This window comes from Euprymna scolopes, chromosome 28, assembly GCF_053919585.1.
Source record: "Euprymna scolopes isolate OS-2025 chromosome 28, ASM5391958v1, whole genome shotgun sequence".
Classification (NCBI taxonomy): Eukaryota; Metazoa; Mollusca; class Cephalopoda; order Sepiida; family Sepiolidae; genus Euprymna; species Euprymna scolopes.
Window position 1 is genome coordinate 92,350,492 of NC_136509.1, and position 20,514 is coordinate 92,371,005.

Sequence of the window (20,514 nt, forward strand, 5' to 3'; positions counted from 1 at the left end):
AAAGACTTTAGCCTGTTAAAAATGGACAAAAATTATAGCTCGTTGACTTAGGAGTGCTCTATGCCAAATTGATAGTTGAATACGGTTAATTTTATGTTCATTTTTACATTAAATTAGTAATCCCTATTTACTTAAAAAAAATTTTTTTAAAAATTATTAATTTCTATTTACTTAAAAAATAAATAAACTTACTTGCACTTAATACAAGTAAAATATTCCTGAACAATGCAAAGCCGGGTCAACCAGTGTCTATTTCAAGAGCTAGGTGGAATGCTAGTTTAAGTAAACTCGTGGACAGTTACAGAGGGGCCTAGCAAGAGATAGCATAGAGTTGGGCGGACACAAGGTTCAGTTGGCAGAGAGAACTGCACATGATGTCTGTAGCTTTGATAACGAGAAAGGAGACAGTTGATAAAAAAAAAAAAAAAGTCACATGTTTAGTCAGAGAAGCAGAGATAATTTGTGTATAATAAAAATAAATAAACACATAAGTAAAAAAAAAAAAAAAAAGATTTTTGTGACATACTAGTACATCTGAACCATCTTGTGATCAGATTTCACGTGGACAAGACAGAAAGGTGCTTTTGTTGTTCTTAAGTGGAGTCTTAATTCGCATAATAGGCAAAGGAGGAGGGAAAATTTAAGAAAAGGGATGAATTGGCCCCTTATTCCAAGCTTTGGTAAAAAAGCTATAAACGATTATAAGGAGAAAAAAAAAAGCTATATAAACGATTTCCTCCACTATCTGTGCCTAAATCTAAATGTAGATTCCATGAACAAAGTTTCTTTCCCAGAACTTCCCACATGTGGAAATCTGTTCCACTGTCCTACTTCCTGGTTGAATAAAATATTCAAATCCAATGTAAACAAGTTCTTGTTGAGTCGTCCTCATAAATAATCAAATTCTACCCAATTTACACCATTAACGATTACTACACTAACACCTTACATTCATTAGCCCTTATCCTCGAGTGGTTTTCGGGCCTTGATAAATAGGGAGTCCCAAGTAAAAAAAAACAAAAAAACAGAGTTCTAATCAAAACATTTGCAACAAGAACTCGTCTTCTACCACCTGAAACTCTTTCCTACAGTCCCTTTTTTGCAGAAGAGATGTTGCTAGGTCTTTTCCACATTATCATTAGTTTTGTGGAAATTGCTCGACTTAGCTCTAATTTCTGGTTCATCCCAAGAACTCGTCTAGTTACCACCACCACTGCAAAGAACTTCCCTTTATTCTCCTGCGTAATTTAAACCAAACACAATTTCCATGCACAGGGTTTCTTTTACAGAGCTTCTCATCTTTGGAACACATTGCCCATGGATTACCTCCCTGCAGATTACAACAAAATCGCATTCAATGTTAAAAAAAAGAAAAATACTTGCCAAGCATCTTTTTAAGTAATCAAATTTTATTAATTTTATCCATTGTTTTCAATAGTTTCATATTGTTGTTCATATTCAGACTATCTCATTGACCCATATCCTTGATTGGTTTTTACCCTTACGAAGTGATGATTAATTTAAAAAAAACAAAAAAAGTGCTTGTCCAAAATTACCCCTATATTAAAAAACAAAGAAAAATCTGTATGGTGGACGTACCTGTGGCAGAAAGGTATTATATTCCAAAAATCATGTAAATTGATCAAGTAGTTTTATTTTTATAAAGATTATCATTTTTAAGCAAATTTGAGTTTTTCCAATGTCTCCATGTAAAGAATGGTTTTCTAGAATCTCGCAAATTTGAATTATTTGGAGTTATTTCCCTTGTTTCCAGCCTATTTTTTTTTTTTTTTTTCAATTTTCATTGCAGTATTTGTTCGCTTAGCCACAATTTGATTTTCTTATTTAAAAATAAAACTACTTGATCAATTTACGTGATTTTTGGTGTACAATGTTTTCTTTCCGTCATGGGTACATACATCATGCATAATTTTTCTTTATTTTTTTTTTTATAATTCTGGACAAACACAAAAAAATATTTATCAACCAATTAATAGTTTTGCATGCATGTGCACAGCAAATATTTAGGGAATTAATTTTTCAGTTTTTGAATTTTTATTTACACAAGTCTATATCTGTACCTTTTCATATATATATATATATATATATATATATATATATATATATATATATATAAAATAAATAAATAAATAAATAAATAAAAGGTACATGCAAAATGAATGACCGATGCCCAAACTATATCAGCATTATGACCTCTCCCTTCACTTAAAAATTCACCAAAATTCAGGAAATCAACAAATTTTAATGAAATTTTCAGTATTTATTAATTAACTAGCCTGAGTGCCCGGCATTCCCGAGTGTTTTGAAGTGCGTGTTGAGCAAAAAATTTTTTTTAAAAAAGTGGTAGTAGGCAAGGCAGGCTCGAACCTGTACCACAAAGGAGGAAAAGTGAAAAAAAAAGTGACGTCTTTGCTGCTGCATCCCTCGCCAAACAGAAAGTAACGTAGGTTTAAATTATCAATTTATGCTTATTCGATATTTACACCAATAAAAATAATTACAGAAAACATTTTATATTATTAATACGGTAACATTTTTAGCATAAATTTTTCAATATTTTCCTTGCATGCATAAATGTAATAACATCAGTGTAAGAATTATTTTTTTCTATAATCTTGCAAAAAAAAAAAAAAAAAAAAAAAAAAAAAAAAGTGAAGCATGCATGGTCCTCCTGTGGTGCAAGTGAACGGGGCATAAAAAAAAAAAAAAAAAAAAAAAAAAAAAAAAAAATGATTATGTTCAGCATTCCTCTCTGTCCTCCAATTTAGTCCCAAAAGTCCCCAGGGGATGGCAAATCCTGGTGAAAATGAACAAACGGTGCAATTTTAGGCCTTAACATATGAAAATTCGAGTTCTACACCACGCAACAAAAAAGAAATGACTAAATCCATCATTTGCCCCCCCCCCCGATTAACCCCCAAAAGTCTCCAAGGCCTAAACATTTAAATTTGAGTTCAGCACCATGCAAAACTACTAAATAGACATACACAGAAAATAACATGCAGACGTTCATAAAAATTAAATAAAACCTAAGTTTGTATTTTTTTGGTTAAGAATGTGTAATGTTTTCATCTATAATAATCATTTTCTTTCAAATTTGGATTCTATTTAATTATTAATAAATAATGGTTTTAACTTTTTTCGATGAATTAATTATCAGTATATGAACAAACGTGATAAAAAATTTGATTAAATTATTGAATAAAAAACTTCTACCAAGTTTTTCAGTGAAAAATAAAGAAATTCTTACTTGTGTACATTAATAAATATTCTAATTAAATAAGCTTTTCCTGTTTTATTACAACAAAAATAAATTAAAATTATGCTTATTACGATCCATAGTTTAGTGAAAATCAGTTTTATTAGTGCTTACATATTTAGCGAGACTTTTCTTTTTTTTTAAATATTATAAATCACTTTTTGGGTTTATTATGCAGTTTTTGTTAGAAAGGATTTATCCTGCCTTGATAGAGTTCAAAATATACTTCGTAGCCTTGTAGGGGATGTCCTTTTCTCTTCCCTGCAACCTCTTTCTCAAAGAAGAGATGTTGCGAGTTTGTCTCTGCTTTATCGTTATTTTCATGGCAAGTGCTTAGCTGAGCGCCAATCTATGGTCCCCCCCCCTGCCAGACTTTCACAAGAAACACCCGTCCAGCAGAAAACATTATCACTAATTTCCTCCACTCTTTATCTGTGCCTAAACCTAAATGTAGATTCCATGAACAAAGCTTCTTTCTTAGAACTGCACGCCTGTGGAATTGTCTTCCATTTTCCTGCTTTCCAGCTGACTGCAGTTTGGTTGTCTTCAAGTCTAACATAAACAAGTTTTTGATGAACCGTTCCATATAAGTTAACAAATTTACCGAATTTCCATTATTAATAATTACTATACTGCTCAATTTCTACCGTACACTCTTTAACCCTTATCTTCGAGTGGCCTCTTGGCCTTGATAAGTGGTGATGCCTATGTAAAAAAAAAAATATATTATATATATATTCAGGTTTGAGGTATTCAAAAGTCGGGACTAATGAAAACAGCGAGGTTGTTAAATAGTGCTCAATAAAAAGAGCAAAATATTTTTTTATTATTATTTGGGGTAAACAGTTACATATGGTCGCTACAAATAGCCATCTGTTTCAGTCAAAGAGACTTCATCAGGCGACCTGGAACCTCTAGACACCAAAAAGAAAAATGAAAATTTTTTTTGGCGTCGAGGTTCCAGGTCACCTGATGTCTCTTTGACTGAAACAGATGGCTATTTGTAGCGATCATATGTAACTGTTTACCCCAAATAATAATAATTATATATATATATATATATATATATATATATATATCAGGAGTTTCATTTATTAATTATTGTTGAAATTGTATAAGAAAACATTTTTCCAGAAATTTTTAAAGTTGATTTATTCAGACTTGAAATTCAAACAAATTTTTTTTTTTTTTTTTTTTAACATTTTTCACTAATTTTTTTTATTTGTTGGTGTTGCTAAGTCCGGAAGTGGTGGCCCCTAAAAGAGAACTATCGGATCTGATTTCGATACAATCGACAATCTCCTTAGAAGATTGCATTAGGAATTTAGTACTTTCTGTTGCAGTAGGAGGATCTTTATTTTTAATTTTTTTAAAATTCCATTTTCACCCCAAACAAGGCGCAGTGCCACTTTGATGTTGAGGACATAAGTTGCAGCGATAGTATGCAGGGAGTTGAGCAGTCAGATGTCTGTTCACATTACATTTGAACTTCTGCACGTCAGTACAGTTGGAAAAACAGGAACCTGGAAGGGAGTTCCAGAATCTAGCAGTTCTGAGGAAGAAACTATTTGAGTAGAAGGCTTTGTTGCATCTAGGGATCTGTGTGTAGGGGTGGGATTTTGCTGATTGTTGGGTTTGTCGTTTTTACATCAAGGGGGGTACAAGAGCTTGTAGTTCGTCAGAGCATGCACCATTAAAAATACTTGTAGAACAGGCAGAGGGATGAAACATTTCGTCGATGGGACAGAGGTTGAAGCTTAGATGGCAGTTCGGGACCTATTAGGTTGACAACTCTTTTGAACACAGTCCAGAAGCGAGAGATTAGTAGCAGGTGCACCAGCCCAAATGTGACAATAATACTCCATACATGGGTGAATGGTGGCCTTTTGAAGGTACAGGTACTTTCAGACATAAGTAACTTTCTAGCATGGTAGAGAGAGCCCACCTTCTTCACAGCGGCCTTGGCAATGCTCGCAATGTATCTGTTCCAAGTGTCAGTGACGTCGCACCTGATGGGAGAATGAGGAAATTAATGTCATTGTTACAATCGTGTGTGTGTGTGGGGGGGAGACACTTGAAGTTCTTTTCTATTCTTTATCTACTTTGCAACTGAGACTACAACGTGTTGGGTAACATTACTACCATTTTCCTAGCAAATCAAAGCAAGAGATTTATTATACATCTTCATATTTTGAATCTGGAATGAAAGTCAGTTCTCAATATTCTATCTTTTAGCTAGTTCTAGGGTTGCTAATATTTTTTTTATGTTCTGACCTTGATGAAAACTGAAAGAAAACGGACAAAAAGGTCAGAATGTGAGATGCATAAGAATCATGGATGCTGCATTAAAAATTGAAATAGAAGCATAAAAACAGATGTCCACCCAAAGAGGAAAGCAACAAAAAAATTCCAATCAGAAAAGCAAATTTAGTTTATGACTGACTTGTCCACCAAATTTTGAATGAACGGCCAACAGTCTTTGGTTTATGGCTGTTCAATGGTAAGCACATCTGAATACAACATTAAAAATTGCTGATAACTGATACTCCTCTCTTAGCACTGACTTTGATACTCTTCAGTTCAGAAATACTCTGGGGATTGTTTTGATGTGTAATTTATGTTTTAGATAAAACTACAGATAAAAATCTGAAGAATTCTAGCTCAGTGAGTGTAAAGAGTGTATTAAGGATCACACTTCCAACTGATGAGACGATAATCAAAGTGTCTAACAAATACTATTGAACATATATGACTGAAACTTTGTGGAAAAAATCAGGCATAGACTGAATCTTTTTTGGTACTAAAAAGAGACACAGAGAGTAGGAGACAGTAAGAGAAAGAGTAAAAGGGAGAGAAAGAGTAAAAGGGAGAGAAAGAGTAAAAGGGAGAGAAAGAGTAAAAGGGAGAGAAAGAGTAAAAGGGAGAGAAAGAGTAAAAGGGAGAGAAAGAGTAAAAGGGAGAGAAAGAGTAAAAGGGAGAGAAAGAGTAAAAGGGAGAGAAAGAGTAAAAGGGAGAGAAAGAGTAAAAGGGAGAGAAAGAGTAAAAGGGAGAGAAAGAGTAAAAGGGAGAGAAAGAGTAAAAGGGAGAGAAAGAGTAAAAGGGAGAGAAAGAGTAAAAGGGAGAGAAAGAGTAAAAGGGAGAGAAAGAGTAAAAGGGAGAGAAAGAGTAAAAGGGAGAGAAAGAGTAAAAGGGAGAGAAAGAGTAACAGGGAGAGAAAGAGTAACAGGGAGAGAAAGAGTAACAGGGAGAGAAAGAGTAACAGGGAGAGAAAGAGTAACAGGGAGAGAAAGAGTAACAGGGAGAGAAAGAGTAACAGGGAGAGAAAGAGTAACAGGGAGAGAAAGAGTAACAGGGAGAGAAAGAGTAACAGGGAGAGAAAGAGTAACAGGGAGAGAAAGAGTAACAGGGAGAGAAAGAGTAACAGGGAGAGAAAGAGTAACAGGGAGAGAAAGAGTAACAGGGAGAGAAAGAGTAACAGGGAGAGAAAGAGTAACAGGGAGAGAAAGAGTAACAGGGAGAGAAAGAGTAACAGGGAGAGAAAGAGTAACAGGGAGAGAAAGAGTAACAGGGAGAGAAAGAGTAACAGGGAGAGAAAGAGTAACAGGGAGAGAAAGAGTAACAGGGAGAGAAAGAGTAACAGGGAGAGAAAGAGTAAATTAATTTTTATGAGCAAAGATTAGTTTTGTCCTCTTTTTTATCAATTAGTTTCGTTTCAACAATTTCAAGTAGCGAATAGAAATTAAATTGAAAAGTGATAGTGACTGGACAAAGGCAGCTTTTTTTTTTTTCAAATAAAATTAAATAAAAATTAATTAAAAAATTCTGAAACAAAAAATAATAGAATCATCTTACTTGAAATTTACGAGCATCACCTGGTCCTAAAGGGACATCATCCTGTGTGCTTAAGTTGAAAAGTAGCCAAAAAATACCGTAGACAGCCAAATTTGATAGCACCGTGAATGCATAACTGTAAAAGAACATTTTATTTGAAAATAACAGAATATATATATGTGTGTGTGTGTGTGTGTGTTTTGTTTACAGAAAGTTTAGATAAGTCATCAGTACCGTCGGTTTCAAACCCCCATAATTAGGGACCATTTTAGATACCCATATCAAGCTCTCTTCAGCTAATACTCATGAATATATGATCACGAAGAGATGAGTATTGGCTGAAGAGAGCTTGATATGGTCATCTAAAATGGTCCCTAATTATCGGGTTTGAAACCGACGATACCAATGACTTATCTAAACTTTCTATAAAAAAAACAAATAATACGCTCTTATTTTCGGATTTTCCTTATAATAGAGCACTCTGAAAATGACGAAAAACAGAAAATGACAAAAAAAAAAAAAAAAAAAAAAAAAAAATGAAAAAAAAAATGGCGAAAAAAAAAAAAAATGGCGAAAAAAAAAAAAAAAAAAAAAAAATGGCGAAAAAAAAAAAAAAGAAAAAGAAAATGGCAAAAAGAAAATGGTGAAAAAAAAAAAGTAAATAAATAAATAAAAAACAAAACAAAAACTCACCGTATACTGTTGAGTTCTACTCTTTCGTTTTTATCTTTTACGAGTTCTGGAATAAGCGAGAGATGGGAAATCTGTACACTTGCCCAACCAAACTGGAAGATGACAATGAATAATGCATAGTACCAAAACTGCTTTTTAACAGGATCGTGACTGCAGTAGATGCACAAGTTAAAGATGAATGGAAATGTTAAGAGAACGCACAAGGAACCTAGTGAAAACGAGAAACAAAAAGAGAGATGGTTAAATTGCTATTGGTATCGGTCGATTCCTTTATATACGAAAAATTCGGATGGAAGAGATAAAAAACTAAAAAAAATAACCGAGAATGATGTAGTTTGTTTGAAGCATTGTGCATAGTGTGGAAGAAGTTGTGTTTGAAGGCTGTATCAATGCGGTTCATGGGAAACACCGGACACGAGATAATATATAAAAGAATATTGATTAATATTATGAATTTTCAATAATTTTCAGTTATATTACGTTTATTTGCTAACATAATGTGTCATACAAGATGGTAGGTATTGATGTCCCTAATTTTCGAGCTGAACCCTTTTTTTACTATTTGTTTGTTCTTATATTTTCCTAACTTTAAAATTATACAAATTAAAAAAAATAAAAGCATCTGTTTGTGAATATAAATCCCACAATATTTTTGTAAAAAAAAAAAATAAATAAAATATAAAATAATAAAAATTAAAAATAAATTTAAAAAAATGAGAATTATAAATAAAATTTTTTTAAATGAATAAAACAAAATAAAAAAAATAAAAATTAAAAATAAATTACAAGAATTATAAAAAAATTTTTTTTTTAAATAAATAAAATAAAGAAATAAAAATTGAAGTTCATATATTGAATCCATTGCTCCTTCTCATAAAGTCGGTTTTCTCTATTGCTCTAAACACTTTCTCACATCCGAGAGGCTATTCTCCATCTCAATAAATCCATCAAACCATGTATTATGTTGTTATCTTAGGACTGGTGAATCTGTGTCCCATTTGAGGGTTCTCGATAAAGTGCAGAAACTGTAATTTGATTGATCTTATCTTTCTTCCCTTAAACCTCTTGCACAGACATGATGTTGCTAGTCTCAGTCTTTTCTACAAATACTATTACAGAATTGTTCTTCACAATTGTCTGATTTACTCCCTGCTTCCTTTGTTTGAGCTCGTTCAACTTGTTGCTTTAATGGTTTCCATTTATTTGCTATTCTGACATCTTATTGGAATCCAGTTTCTTGTTTCCAAGAACTGCAAATTTATAGAACTTTCTTCCTGATGATCGTTTTCCTCCTATTAATAACCTTGTTCTTTGCAGAAATCATTATTTGTCATTGTTAGCTCCTTACATCAAGTGGCTTCATGCTTTGTCCAGAGTGAAAACAACCTGAGCATGTGGGGTCCTCCTCCACGAACGAAAAATTTACTTTCACCATAACTAATGTTTGTGAAAAATTAAAAAAGCAAAAATTCAAAGCACAACCAGAGTTATCCCAGAAAATCTATTCTGGGCAAAATATTTTAACCATCACTAATGTTTGTGCAAAACTTTTTAAAATATCTAAGCCATAGTTATTAAGAAAAGTGCAAACAAACGAATGAGAGCGAATTACTAGGCCCAATCCCTCCTTTGTCAGAGGACCAATAAGCCTTCTCTTTCCTTTGGTAAGAAAGCAAATACAGTAACTCAATAGTTACTTGCCGTTTTATTCCTTTAAATAATCATCTTCAGTTTTCAATTGGACAGTTTTTTTTTTGTTCTTTCTTTTTCTTCTTATATGCTATGGTGGTGGTAATCCTTGGCATGACTTGAGATGTTTGAAGTTAAGTCAAAATGATGCTTGTATGTCCGATTACACTTTTTGACGTCTGTCGAAGGCATATGTAATAAAAAGTAAGTCACTGTTTGAAAATAATGTAAGACTTAACAGTTAAAAAGACCAGATGAGTGTGAAATTGTTTTTAATAAATATTGTTATTTATCTATAATATAAATCTCACCTGTCTGTTTAAATGTATGTATATCTGCTTAAAAGTTTCAACATTAATTTTTATATGTCGGTGCAGATATATTTATTGATATAAAATACATATAAATAGATTAAGACAAAACGAGTGTGAAATTGTTTTTAATAAATATTGCTGTTTATTAAAATAAAATTGAACTTTTTTTTTCTTTCAAATTTTAAAAAATAAAATATTCATCTTCAGGAAATTGGACAGTTTTTTTTTTCTTTTCTTTTTCTTATATGCTATGATGGTGGTAATCCCTGGCATAACTGGAGATGTCTAAAGTTAAGTCAAAATGATGCTTGTATGTCCGATTACAATTTATTTTATGTCTGTCGAACGCATGTGTAATAAGTAATTCGCTGTTTGAAACACTGGAGAACAATTTAAGATTTAACAGCTAAAAAGATCAGATGACCGTGAAATTGTTTTTAATAAATATTGTTATTTATCTATAATATAAATCTCACCCGTTTGTTTAAATGTATGTATGTATGTATTTGTATGCCAGGTCATGTCATATGCTACTGGTACCATGTAACCCAGTACTGCCTCATGGTCGGGTTACCGGCGACTAAACTGGTTCCCCCATCAGACTTTTGGTGAGGAGGGTGGCTAGTCTCCCTGAAGGATGAAAAACAAGACCTTCCAAAGGGCGAATGACCCCTTTTTCAGGGTCAACGGCCAACTAGCACCGTGTGTGTGTGTGTAGGGGTGGAGAGGGCTCCTGTAAGCCGTGGTGAAGGCAACCTTTCTAGGAGAAGCAAATCTCTGATTTAAAAAAACCATAAAGCGGGAGACCAGTACCCGCATTAAGCTGGTCTACAGTTTAACTTGTTGCTGGATCTCAACATTTTGAACCGAGAGAGAGACTTAGCTGTTGTACAAAGCTAAGACTCTGTAACATCATCTGTGTATAGATACTCCCTCAGGCATTTGTCTATTAAAATGGTCCTGTGGCGATGGAAGTCATTTTTGGGCTCATGGAGGGAGTGGCACTCGTCTGACAAGACGTTGCAATCATCATGTTTGCCTAAAACTTTCGACTGAGGCGACGGATTTTCACAAGATCGATATTGTTTTGAAGTTCCACCCTTTGGACGACAAATACAGAAAAATTGGCTAAAAATATTAATTCCTTCACCCTCAACTGGGCATTTTTCTACAAGGAGGGGGTTGCTTTGTTCACAAATATTTTCAAAAGTCATCCCCTCTTTTCGATTGACTAGCCTTAATTTAAACCTTCGCCACTTCTGGTTTGGCGATGGATGCAAAGACATCACGTTTCTTTCAGTGCGGCTAGACTAGCACCCATCCCTAACCAGGGATTGAACCTACAACCATCTAGTTGATAGTCGTCAGTTCTAACATCCAGCCCATGGGATTGGTGCCTGAATACGATCTCATCAGATGCCCATTTATATAGACACTTGCCCACCGCTTTTACAGTGCTCGATCTACTTGTTTATTTACAAACAAACAAACAGAGCTTCGCATTAACGTTAATTATATATATATATATATATATATATATTATATATATATATATATATACTTGTTTATTTACAAACAAACAAACAGAGCTTCGCATTAACGTTAATATATATATATATATATATATATATATATATATATATATATATATATATATATATATATATATAAGAAAATAGTTGCACACTATTTGAAGACCCTTATTTTGAATATAAATTTGAAAATTTTGAAAACTTTAAGTGTCAGGAAAATGATAAAATCATTTTATGTCCTTTTGTTGATGTTGTAAGTCCGTAATAGCCTCATCAGGGTAGTTAGTCAGTCTGTAGTTTTTTGAGGTTTTTTCTTCATTTTGTTGTTATAGAGGAGGTAAGTCCTGGAAAAGAAATTTAAAAGTACGAGCTCTACATTTTTGACGTGTGCGTTCGCCCTAGTTTCGAGCAGGAATATGAAATAATATATATATATATATATATATATATATATATATATATATATATATATATATATATATATATAATAAAAAGGAATTCACGGTTTGAAAGACTCAATAATAATTTAAGATTTAACAGTTAGAAAGACCAAACGAGTGTGGAAATCGTTTTTAATAAATATTGTTATTCATTAAAATAAAATTGAAATTTTTTTTCTTTCAAATTTTTGAATAATAAAATATTCATCTTCAGGAAATTGGACAGTTTTTTTTTCTTCTACGTCATGGTGGTGGTGATAATCCCTGGCATGACTTGAAATGTTTGGAGTTAAGTCACAATGATGTTTGTATGTCCAATTACAGTTTTTTGACGTCTGTCGAACGCACGTCTAATAAAAAGGAATTCACTTAAGCACTGGACAATAATTTAAGATTTAACAGTTAGAAAGGCCAGGCAAGTGTGAATATTAATAAATATTTTTATTTATTAAAAATAAAATTGAAATTTTTTTTCTTCTATAAAAAAAAAAGAAAAATTTTATATATATATATATATATATATATATATATATATATATAGTCTTGGAAGTTTTTAACCTTTAAAACTATATATATATATATATATATATATATATATATATATATATATATATAAATTTAAAAAATGAAATATTCATCTTAAGGAAATTGGACAGTTCTTTTTTTTTTTTTTTCTTCCTCTCATATGCCATGGTGGTGGTGGTGGTAATTCCTGGCATGACTTGAGATGTTTATAGTCAAGTCAAAATGATGTTTATATGTCCGATTACAGTTTTTGGTGTCTGTCAAACGCGTGTGTAATAAAAAAAGACTTCACTGCTTGAAACACTTGATAACAATTTAAGATTTAACGGTTAGAAAGATCAGATGAGTGAAAATTGTTTTCAATAAATATTTCTATTTATCAAAAATAAAATTGAAATAACAGATGTTAAAAAATGGGTGTAACATCTTTATATTAAAACTTTTATCTCCCTACATCTCAATTCGTCTTTTTATCTTCTCTGCTTTTTGATATCCCTCTCTCCCACACCTCTTTCATCTCCTCCACCCAGTGTATTCCTCCCTCTCGTTTTAACATATTGAAAAAAAAAAAAAAAATAAAATAAAAAAATAATGAAAGTCGTTTACCTATCATTTATATAATACACAACACTGGAAATGACTGAACCCCCGTCCCACCCACGGCGAAGCCTAGCCCAGTTGATCCCTAAAGAATGAATAATTATTTCAAAATTTTAGATATTCATCCAAGACGACGCTGATCAAAAATATACCAACTTTGTGCGTTTGTTTTGTAGTTTTTGACTTTTAGCTGGTTATACAAATACACATGCAGACGAGAGCTGAGAGGGAAAACATAACGAAATACCAATGCCTAATGTATGACATGAAGTTATATATATATATATATATATATATATATTATAGTTAGCCTTATGTTCAAGTATATTCGAAATATAATACAGTGCAAAGACACAGTCACTCATGAAAACGAACCTCCTAAATTAAAACCTTGAATAATTATTTAAACTCTAATGTAAATTAATATTTAGCAGACTTTGCAAATTGATAATAGTTAATTATTGGATTTTTATTAATTATAAGATGAAACTTTAATGATTCAAACTAGATAGATAACGACAAACTTCCACCCATTAATATGGGAGGGGAGATTATCACCAGAAGTGTCATGAATTATTAACTTCGCACCGGACTTACTACTTAGATATAAATAAGTCACTTGTACCCATTCCCCTTCTTCCCCCCCCCTTTTTTTTTTTTTTTTTTTTTTTTTTTTTTTTTAATGGAGAGTAGATAATACAGTGGATGTGTTATCGGCAGTTCCAGTAACTCTCGCTTCTCCTATTTTGACATTCAGTCCTCATTCAATGAGTGATTTTTCTGACAAAGGGTGAAGAAAAAGCTGCTTAAAGGTCGGTACTACTTGGTGACCAGTAGTCTGAGATGTCGGAAATTCTTCTGTCTCTGTCTGTCCTTGTGGCCATGTCACTAGTAAGGGTGCTGGAGGTAAACGTTTTGTCTGGGCTGACGTTATCCGCCTGATAGTCAGGGACCCAAACCTTGGATTAACCACTAAGGAGGCTGTCCTATCAGCAGGCGCAAAGTACTGGGACTGCTGTATTGCCATTTGGTGAGTGGATCTGGACCATGCAGTAGTCTCTGGTGGGGCCTCTCGATGCCATACTAGTGGGTAATTGTTACGGCTTTACCTTTTCGTGTGCTACAAATAAAAAATTTTTCCTGTCTTTTTCTCTCTTACTTTCCCTCTCTGTACTGCTCTAACCAAGTATGCCGACCTATTCCACAAATCCCAAAACCTCAACATGAAATATCTCCAGAATAAAAACTCGATTAAACCTAGAACCCCATCTTCCAGCGTAGACCCCTACTACCAGGTCTCCTTCTCCAATATCAGGGGTCTACGTTCCAACCTTCCAGAGGTTGAAACCCAATTACAGGAGACGAAACCGGACATATTATTTCTAAGTGAAACTGGAATAGGGCCGACCACTTCCCTAGATGAGTTCATAATTAATGGATACTCCAATTTAACAGCTAAATCTGACACCCAAGATCGCCATGGGCATGGAATATGTGCCTACATTAAGGATGGTTTCCCATGTGACAGGGATATCTCTAGAGAAGATCCTAATTTACCCTATATGTGCTTCAGGGTTGCACTTGCTAACACCACTGCATTTATATTTGCCCTCTATAGGCCCCACAACAGCGGAGTTACTATCTTTAAGAGCATATCTGAGAAAATAGACCACATACGGTCTTCACATCCCTCGGCTAACATCCACATCTGTGGTGACTTTAACGTCCATAACGTGGAATGGCTGACCCATTCAAATAAGACAGATGATGAGGGGAGGTTTTGTCATGATTTTGCCATTGCTTATGACCTCACTCAGATAGTTCGCAAACCCACCCGTGTGCCCGATACACCCAATCAATATGCAAGCCTCTTAGACCTTTTTCTCTCAACTTCCCCTGAGCTATGTTCATGTACCGTTCATTCTCCTCTAGGATCCTCCGACCACTCCGTCGTATCAGTTAAGATAAAAACGAAATGTAAGAAGCCCCCAGATGTACCCCTCTACCGTACTGTATACAGATACTCTATGGCTGACTGGGATAGCTTCCGTACATTCATATCTGATTTACCTCTGCACTCCATGTTTAAAAAGGAAATGTCCTCTATAGTATCAGATCTGACCGAATGGTTAATTGTAGGCATTGACCAATTCATACCATCTAAAAAATTCCAATAAAAACCCAAAAGCCAGCCATGGTTCTCCCCAGAATGTGCTGCTGCTATCGCGCACAGAAATCACTTTTTCCATAGCTACCAACGTAATAGATGCACTGAGACTAAAGCTGCTTTCAGGACTGCCAGCAACCACTGTAAAAGAGTAATAAAAAATGCAAGAGAGCTATATGCCCAGTCTGTTAAATCCAAGGTAGCTGATCAGCGGCTTGGTTCTCACCAGTTTTGGCAAATAACAAATAGGATCCTGAACAGAAGGGTGCGTTCTATCCCAACCATTATCAATGGACCAGAGGTCATCTCGTTAGCGTCAGACAAGGCCAAACTATTTGCAAAGAACTTTGCAGCTAATTCTACCCTATGCGACGAAGGCCATCAACTCCCCATATTTCCTCCTATAACACAGACCAAGCTAGGTAACATACAAATATCCGTGCATGAGGTCGCCAAGCTAATAAAAAACCTAGATTCCAGTAAAGCAACTGGCCCTGATGGCATCCCAATTATAGTGTTAAAAAAGCTTCAACCAGAACTTGCTCCCATACTTACGAAACTATTTAAGCGCTGCCTTAAGGAGAAGTGCTTTCCGACCCCCTGGAAGACCTCATCAGTTTGCCCTGTATTTAAGAATTCAGGTGATAAGTCATCTCCCTCTCAGTACAGACCAATAAGTCTCCTCTGTGTTATGAGTAAGTTGCTGGAATCAATATTAAATAGAGAAATAGTCAACCACCTCAGCAGGAATAACCTTCTTAGTGACACACAATATGGTTTCCGCTCTGCAAGATCTACCGCAGATGTGCTGACGGTTATATCCCACAGGATTAGTGAATCTCTTGACAAAGGCTTCCTTTCTAGGGCAATTGCTCTTGACATATCAAAGGCCTTCGACAAGGTATGGCATAAGGGTCTACTTCACAAGATTTCCAGCTACGGTATAACTGGAAATGTTTTCTCAATCATTAAATCATTTCTCTCCGATAGGCTTATAAGAGTAGTGGTAGATGGACAAAAATCGGAGGCCTGCAATATAAATGCTGGGGTCCCTCAGGGGTCAATCCTGGGCCCAACTCTCTTCCTGATCTACATCAATGACCTCCCTAAACACATACTTAAATCATTCATTGACATCTATGCTGATGACACGACCATCTACAGCAACACATCAAAGGCTGTAAATGACAAAGTTCTCTCTGATTCTCTCTCTTCTGATCTCGAGCGCGTGGTTCAGTGGGGGAAGATGTGGCTAGTTACCTTTAATGCATCCAAAACCAAACTCCTATCCTTACATCATCAACACTCTGATCCCCATCTGGCATCAATTGTGATGGATGGCTCTCGTCTGGGTGAGGCCCCGTGTTTTGACAAGCTTCTGGGTTTGACCTTTACTCCTGATCTGAAATGGAACACGTACATCGTCTGTTGCCAAGGTCGCTGGAAAGATGGTGGGATCCTTCTACCGCTCCAGAAGATATCTCACTACTGATGCAATTCTCTATCTATATAAAAGCCAAGTACGTCCAAGGATGGAATACTGTTGCCATATCTGGGCAGGAGCTGCCAAAAACAGCCTATCATGCCTTGACAGAGTACAAAATAGACTTTGTGGCTTAGTGGGGGATGCCCTTTTCTCTACCCTGCAACCCCTCTCTCACAGAAGAGACGTTGCGAGCCTATCCTTGTTTTATCGTTATTTTCATGGCAGGTGCTCGTCTGAACTCCAATCCCTGGTCCCCCCTCGCCAATCTTTCACGAAAAACACCCGTCTAGCTGAATCCACTGTGAAAAATTTCCCCCACTATATCTGTGCCTAAATCAAAACGCGGATTCCATGAACAAAGCTTCTTTATTAGAACTGCACGCCTGTGGAACTCTGTTCCGTCTGCCTGCTTCCCTCCGGACTACAACTTGGATGTCTTCAAGTCTAATGTTAACAAATTCCTAAAGAACCGCCCCCTTAAGTAAACACTCCATCAAATCTCCACACTAACATACTGTACTTGCAATAACCCTTATCCCTGAGTGGCTTCCGGGCCTTGATAAGTGGTGATCACTGTAAAAAAAAAAAGAAAAAAAAAAAAAAAAAAAAGAAGAGAAACTGGAATCTTAAGATCTCTATCATTCCAGAAATTATGAAAGCAACTGTATTCATGAAAAAAAAAAAAAAAAAAAAGAAAACTACCTAGCAAATATACTCGGTGAATTAAGTGCAAGAGGCATGGTTAGAATCTTAAAAAGATCTGTTGGAATATATCAAATAGCAGGTGAAATATCTGGCATGATGTAGGATGCACCATCCCCAGTCTGAAGAAACTCATAAGAAAAGAAAAGAAAAATAAATAAATAAATAAAAAACAAACAAAAAGAAAAGAACTGCATTTCATACAATAGACTAGTGGAAGGAGGAGGCGCCTGGCATTGCCTGGTCGTAAAATGCGGTAAAAAAAAAAAAAAAAAAAAAAAGTTGCATGATGGGTGCAAACTTGCATAAATCAAGTTCATAAGCAAACATTATCGACTGGACTATGATGACACAGATGTTATGACATTGCAAATTTATCTTTTTAAAATGAATCGACCATTCGTGCATGTGCAATTAAACAGCGTCCGAACCAAGGGTTTTATTTGACCCCTCCCTCCCCCCTTCCAACAAAAAGGCATTTCTACATGAAATAAGTAACGATTTGAATGAAGTTCGGTTTGGGCACACCTGCTATACTAACTATTTTTAATACATATTCAGAATTTTTTCATGTTCTTATAATTTTGACTTTTAAGCATTACCACATCTTAAGGAAAAACGAAAAAAGGAAAATACAACTTACCAACAAAATGCCAAGCCCTTCGTTTTGGAAAAAAGAGGCATCCGTTACCTCTATCCGATTCAATGCCCACAAAAGTTGTAGAAATGGCGTCAACAATTTGACCAATGAGCATTAAGTACCCTGCGCTAATGTTATCGAACACAATAACCTTGTGGAAATAGACGAGGAGGTACGAGAACCACATGGAACTAGTGAGATCGTTGAAGATATGGCCGACTCCATAAGTCAGCTTCCTCCAGAGGGGCAAGGACTGCGGCTGCTGGTCGGGCAACGAATCGACATATTGCGATTCGGACTGTTGTAGATATTCTGTTTCATCTGCCATAGTTTAGTTTTTTTGTTTTTTTTTTTGCTTTTTCAGTCTGTCGTCAGAACCTCGTATATGAAATATCCAGGAGGAAAGGCTGGGATGAGAGGGGAGGGGAAGTACCAACACAGCTGCTTGGTTAGTTGGTCGTCAAAGAATTATCATTGTTAGTCCTTGCGGCATAATCTGAAAGATAAAATGAGAACAAAACACTTGGTATTACGTTTCTGAATTTTTGAGATGAGGATTGATTATTCGAATTATTTGGACTCGTGGCGTAGCGGATAAAGTACCTGATGACATGTAGTTGTAAAAGCTACGCTCTTCTGGAGATTGAAGGTTCAATCCTCAGTGTGGGCGACAATCAAAAATACAATTGCAAATTACTTAGGACTTCTACCCAGTCATGGTTTATGGAACACGAATATGCTACTCCATGGATTAAATAAAGGGTTCTGTTCGAAAATCCGTGCAGTTCAACAAGATACACCTGAAGAAAGTCGGAGGTTACACCAACCAAAACGTTGTGAAAGTAACATTCAAGATGAAAACAGTAGTTTGAAGAATCTAAATAATACATTTACTTTTTCCTTTGATGTTAATGCCTGAGCTATGAAGACATGTTTGCCGCAAGGCTAAAAATTAAAACATGAACCAATAACTATTACGTTACGCATGCATATTCGTAATGCAGTCATTCGACCATCTCCTAGCAAATTCCATTCTTTTAAATTTTCACACCGCTTTTCCCCTACTAAAACCCAAATATAAAGTTTTGCATGGGTTTGAATACCCTATATATTAAGTTTTATGTCTGTAGACCAAAAATTAGCAGACGAGTTTGGTAGGCAAAATTTTTTCAACCCCTCTCCCACAGAAGAGACGTTGCGAGCCTATCCTTGTTTTATCGTTATTTCCATGGCAGGTGCTCGTCTGAACTCCAATCCCTGGTCCCCCCTCGCCAATCTTTCATGAAAAACACCCGTCTAGCTGAATCCACTGTGAAAAATTTCCCCCACTATATCTGTGCCTAAATCAAAACGCGGATTCCATGAACAAAGCTTCTTTCTTAGAACTGCACGCCTGTGGAACTCTGTTCCGTCTGCCTGCTTCCCTCCGGACTACAACTTGGATGTCTTCAAGTCTAATGTTAACAAATTCCTAATGAACCGCCCCCTTAAGTAAACACTCCATCAAATCTCCACACTAACGTAATGTACTTGCAATAACCCTTATCCCTGAGTGGCTTCCGGGCCTTGATAAGTGGTGATCACTGTGTAAAAAAAAAAAAAAAAAAAAAAAATTATATATATATATATATATATATATTACACATACTAGACTACCCGTGAACCATTGGATCAGTATGTTATATTAGCTATGGAATTTATGTATGAGCGTGACACTTGTGACATAAAGAAAATAGTTATTTCACATAACAAAACATTTCTATGAAAGTATATTAAAATGAAAAATCACGGACGGATCACTCAAACATGAAAAAAAACAAAACAAACAATCCTCCCTATTCGTGTAAAGTTACCTATTTTTCTGAATAATCGCTCAAAAATCGAAAATAAACACGATTTTCCTACAAATCAAACGCCAACGAAAATCATTTAGCAGCAAAAACGCATATGAACCTACCGATGAGAAATATAAGAATGAAAAACCCATATTGGAATCCTTCAACCAAGTTATAGTAATTTAAAAAAAAAAAAAAAAGAAAACTAATATTGAAACAGATTAGTAAATGTGTCAACAAATTCACCGTTCTTAATTATTTTGTATCTAGAAATGCAAGCAAAAAATAAAAGGAAGGAAAAGGGACGGATAGAGAGTAGTAGTAGTCTTGGCTTTACTACAATTGTTCTTATGTCTGTCAAAGGGTTAAAGTTGTTTAGTTGTAAGAAAATAGCGACAGTATAGTTGTAATAAAGAATAGTTGCAACCCCCCCCCACTCTTCCCATGTTAAATAATAATTTTGAAATAATAACGTTAATATTTCAGTGCGCAGGTCAAAATCTACAAAAGAAGCGATTTATGTTTATTTGTTTACATTGTTATGGGTTAATGTTTATGTGCGCATGCGCAACTGGAGATCGTAAACCGGAAAGTGGGTTACATCACTCGTTACAAGATCATTCGAGTTTTCTAATTATATAGATAGATATATGCATACATAAATATGTAGAAATAGGTTTGTGTTTATTATAAACTTTTTACGCAAATATTACTCAAGTATAAATCATGTAGAATATCTGCATGAATATAATTACACATAATAGTTAACTAAAGATGATC

General features: G+C 34.8%; 1 protein-coding gene across 1 annotated transcript in view; it reads right to left on the reverse strand.

Moving 5' to 3' along the window:
- Positions 1-20,514, reverse strand: part of LOC145249735 (major facilitator superfamily domain-containing protein 12-like) — a 100,444-nt gene that overhangs the window by 14,727 nt on the left and 65,203 nt on the right. Inside the window, exons 2-4 of the mRNA XM_080111636.1 lie at positions 17,903-18,395; positions 7,805-8,012; positions 7,133-7,247 (exon numbers count right to left, since the gene is read on the reverse strand). Coding sequence (XP_079967762.1) covers positions 7,133-7,247; positions 7,805-8,012; positions 17,903-18,227 — 648 coding nt within the window. The 5' untranslated portion in view covers positions 18,228-18,395. The remainder of the gene's footprint in view (positions 1-7,132; positions 7,248-7,804; positions 8,013-17,902; positions 18,396-20,514) is intronic.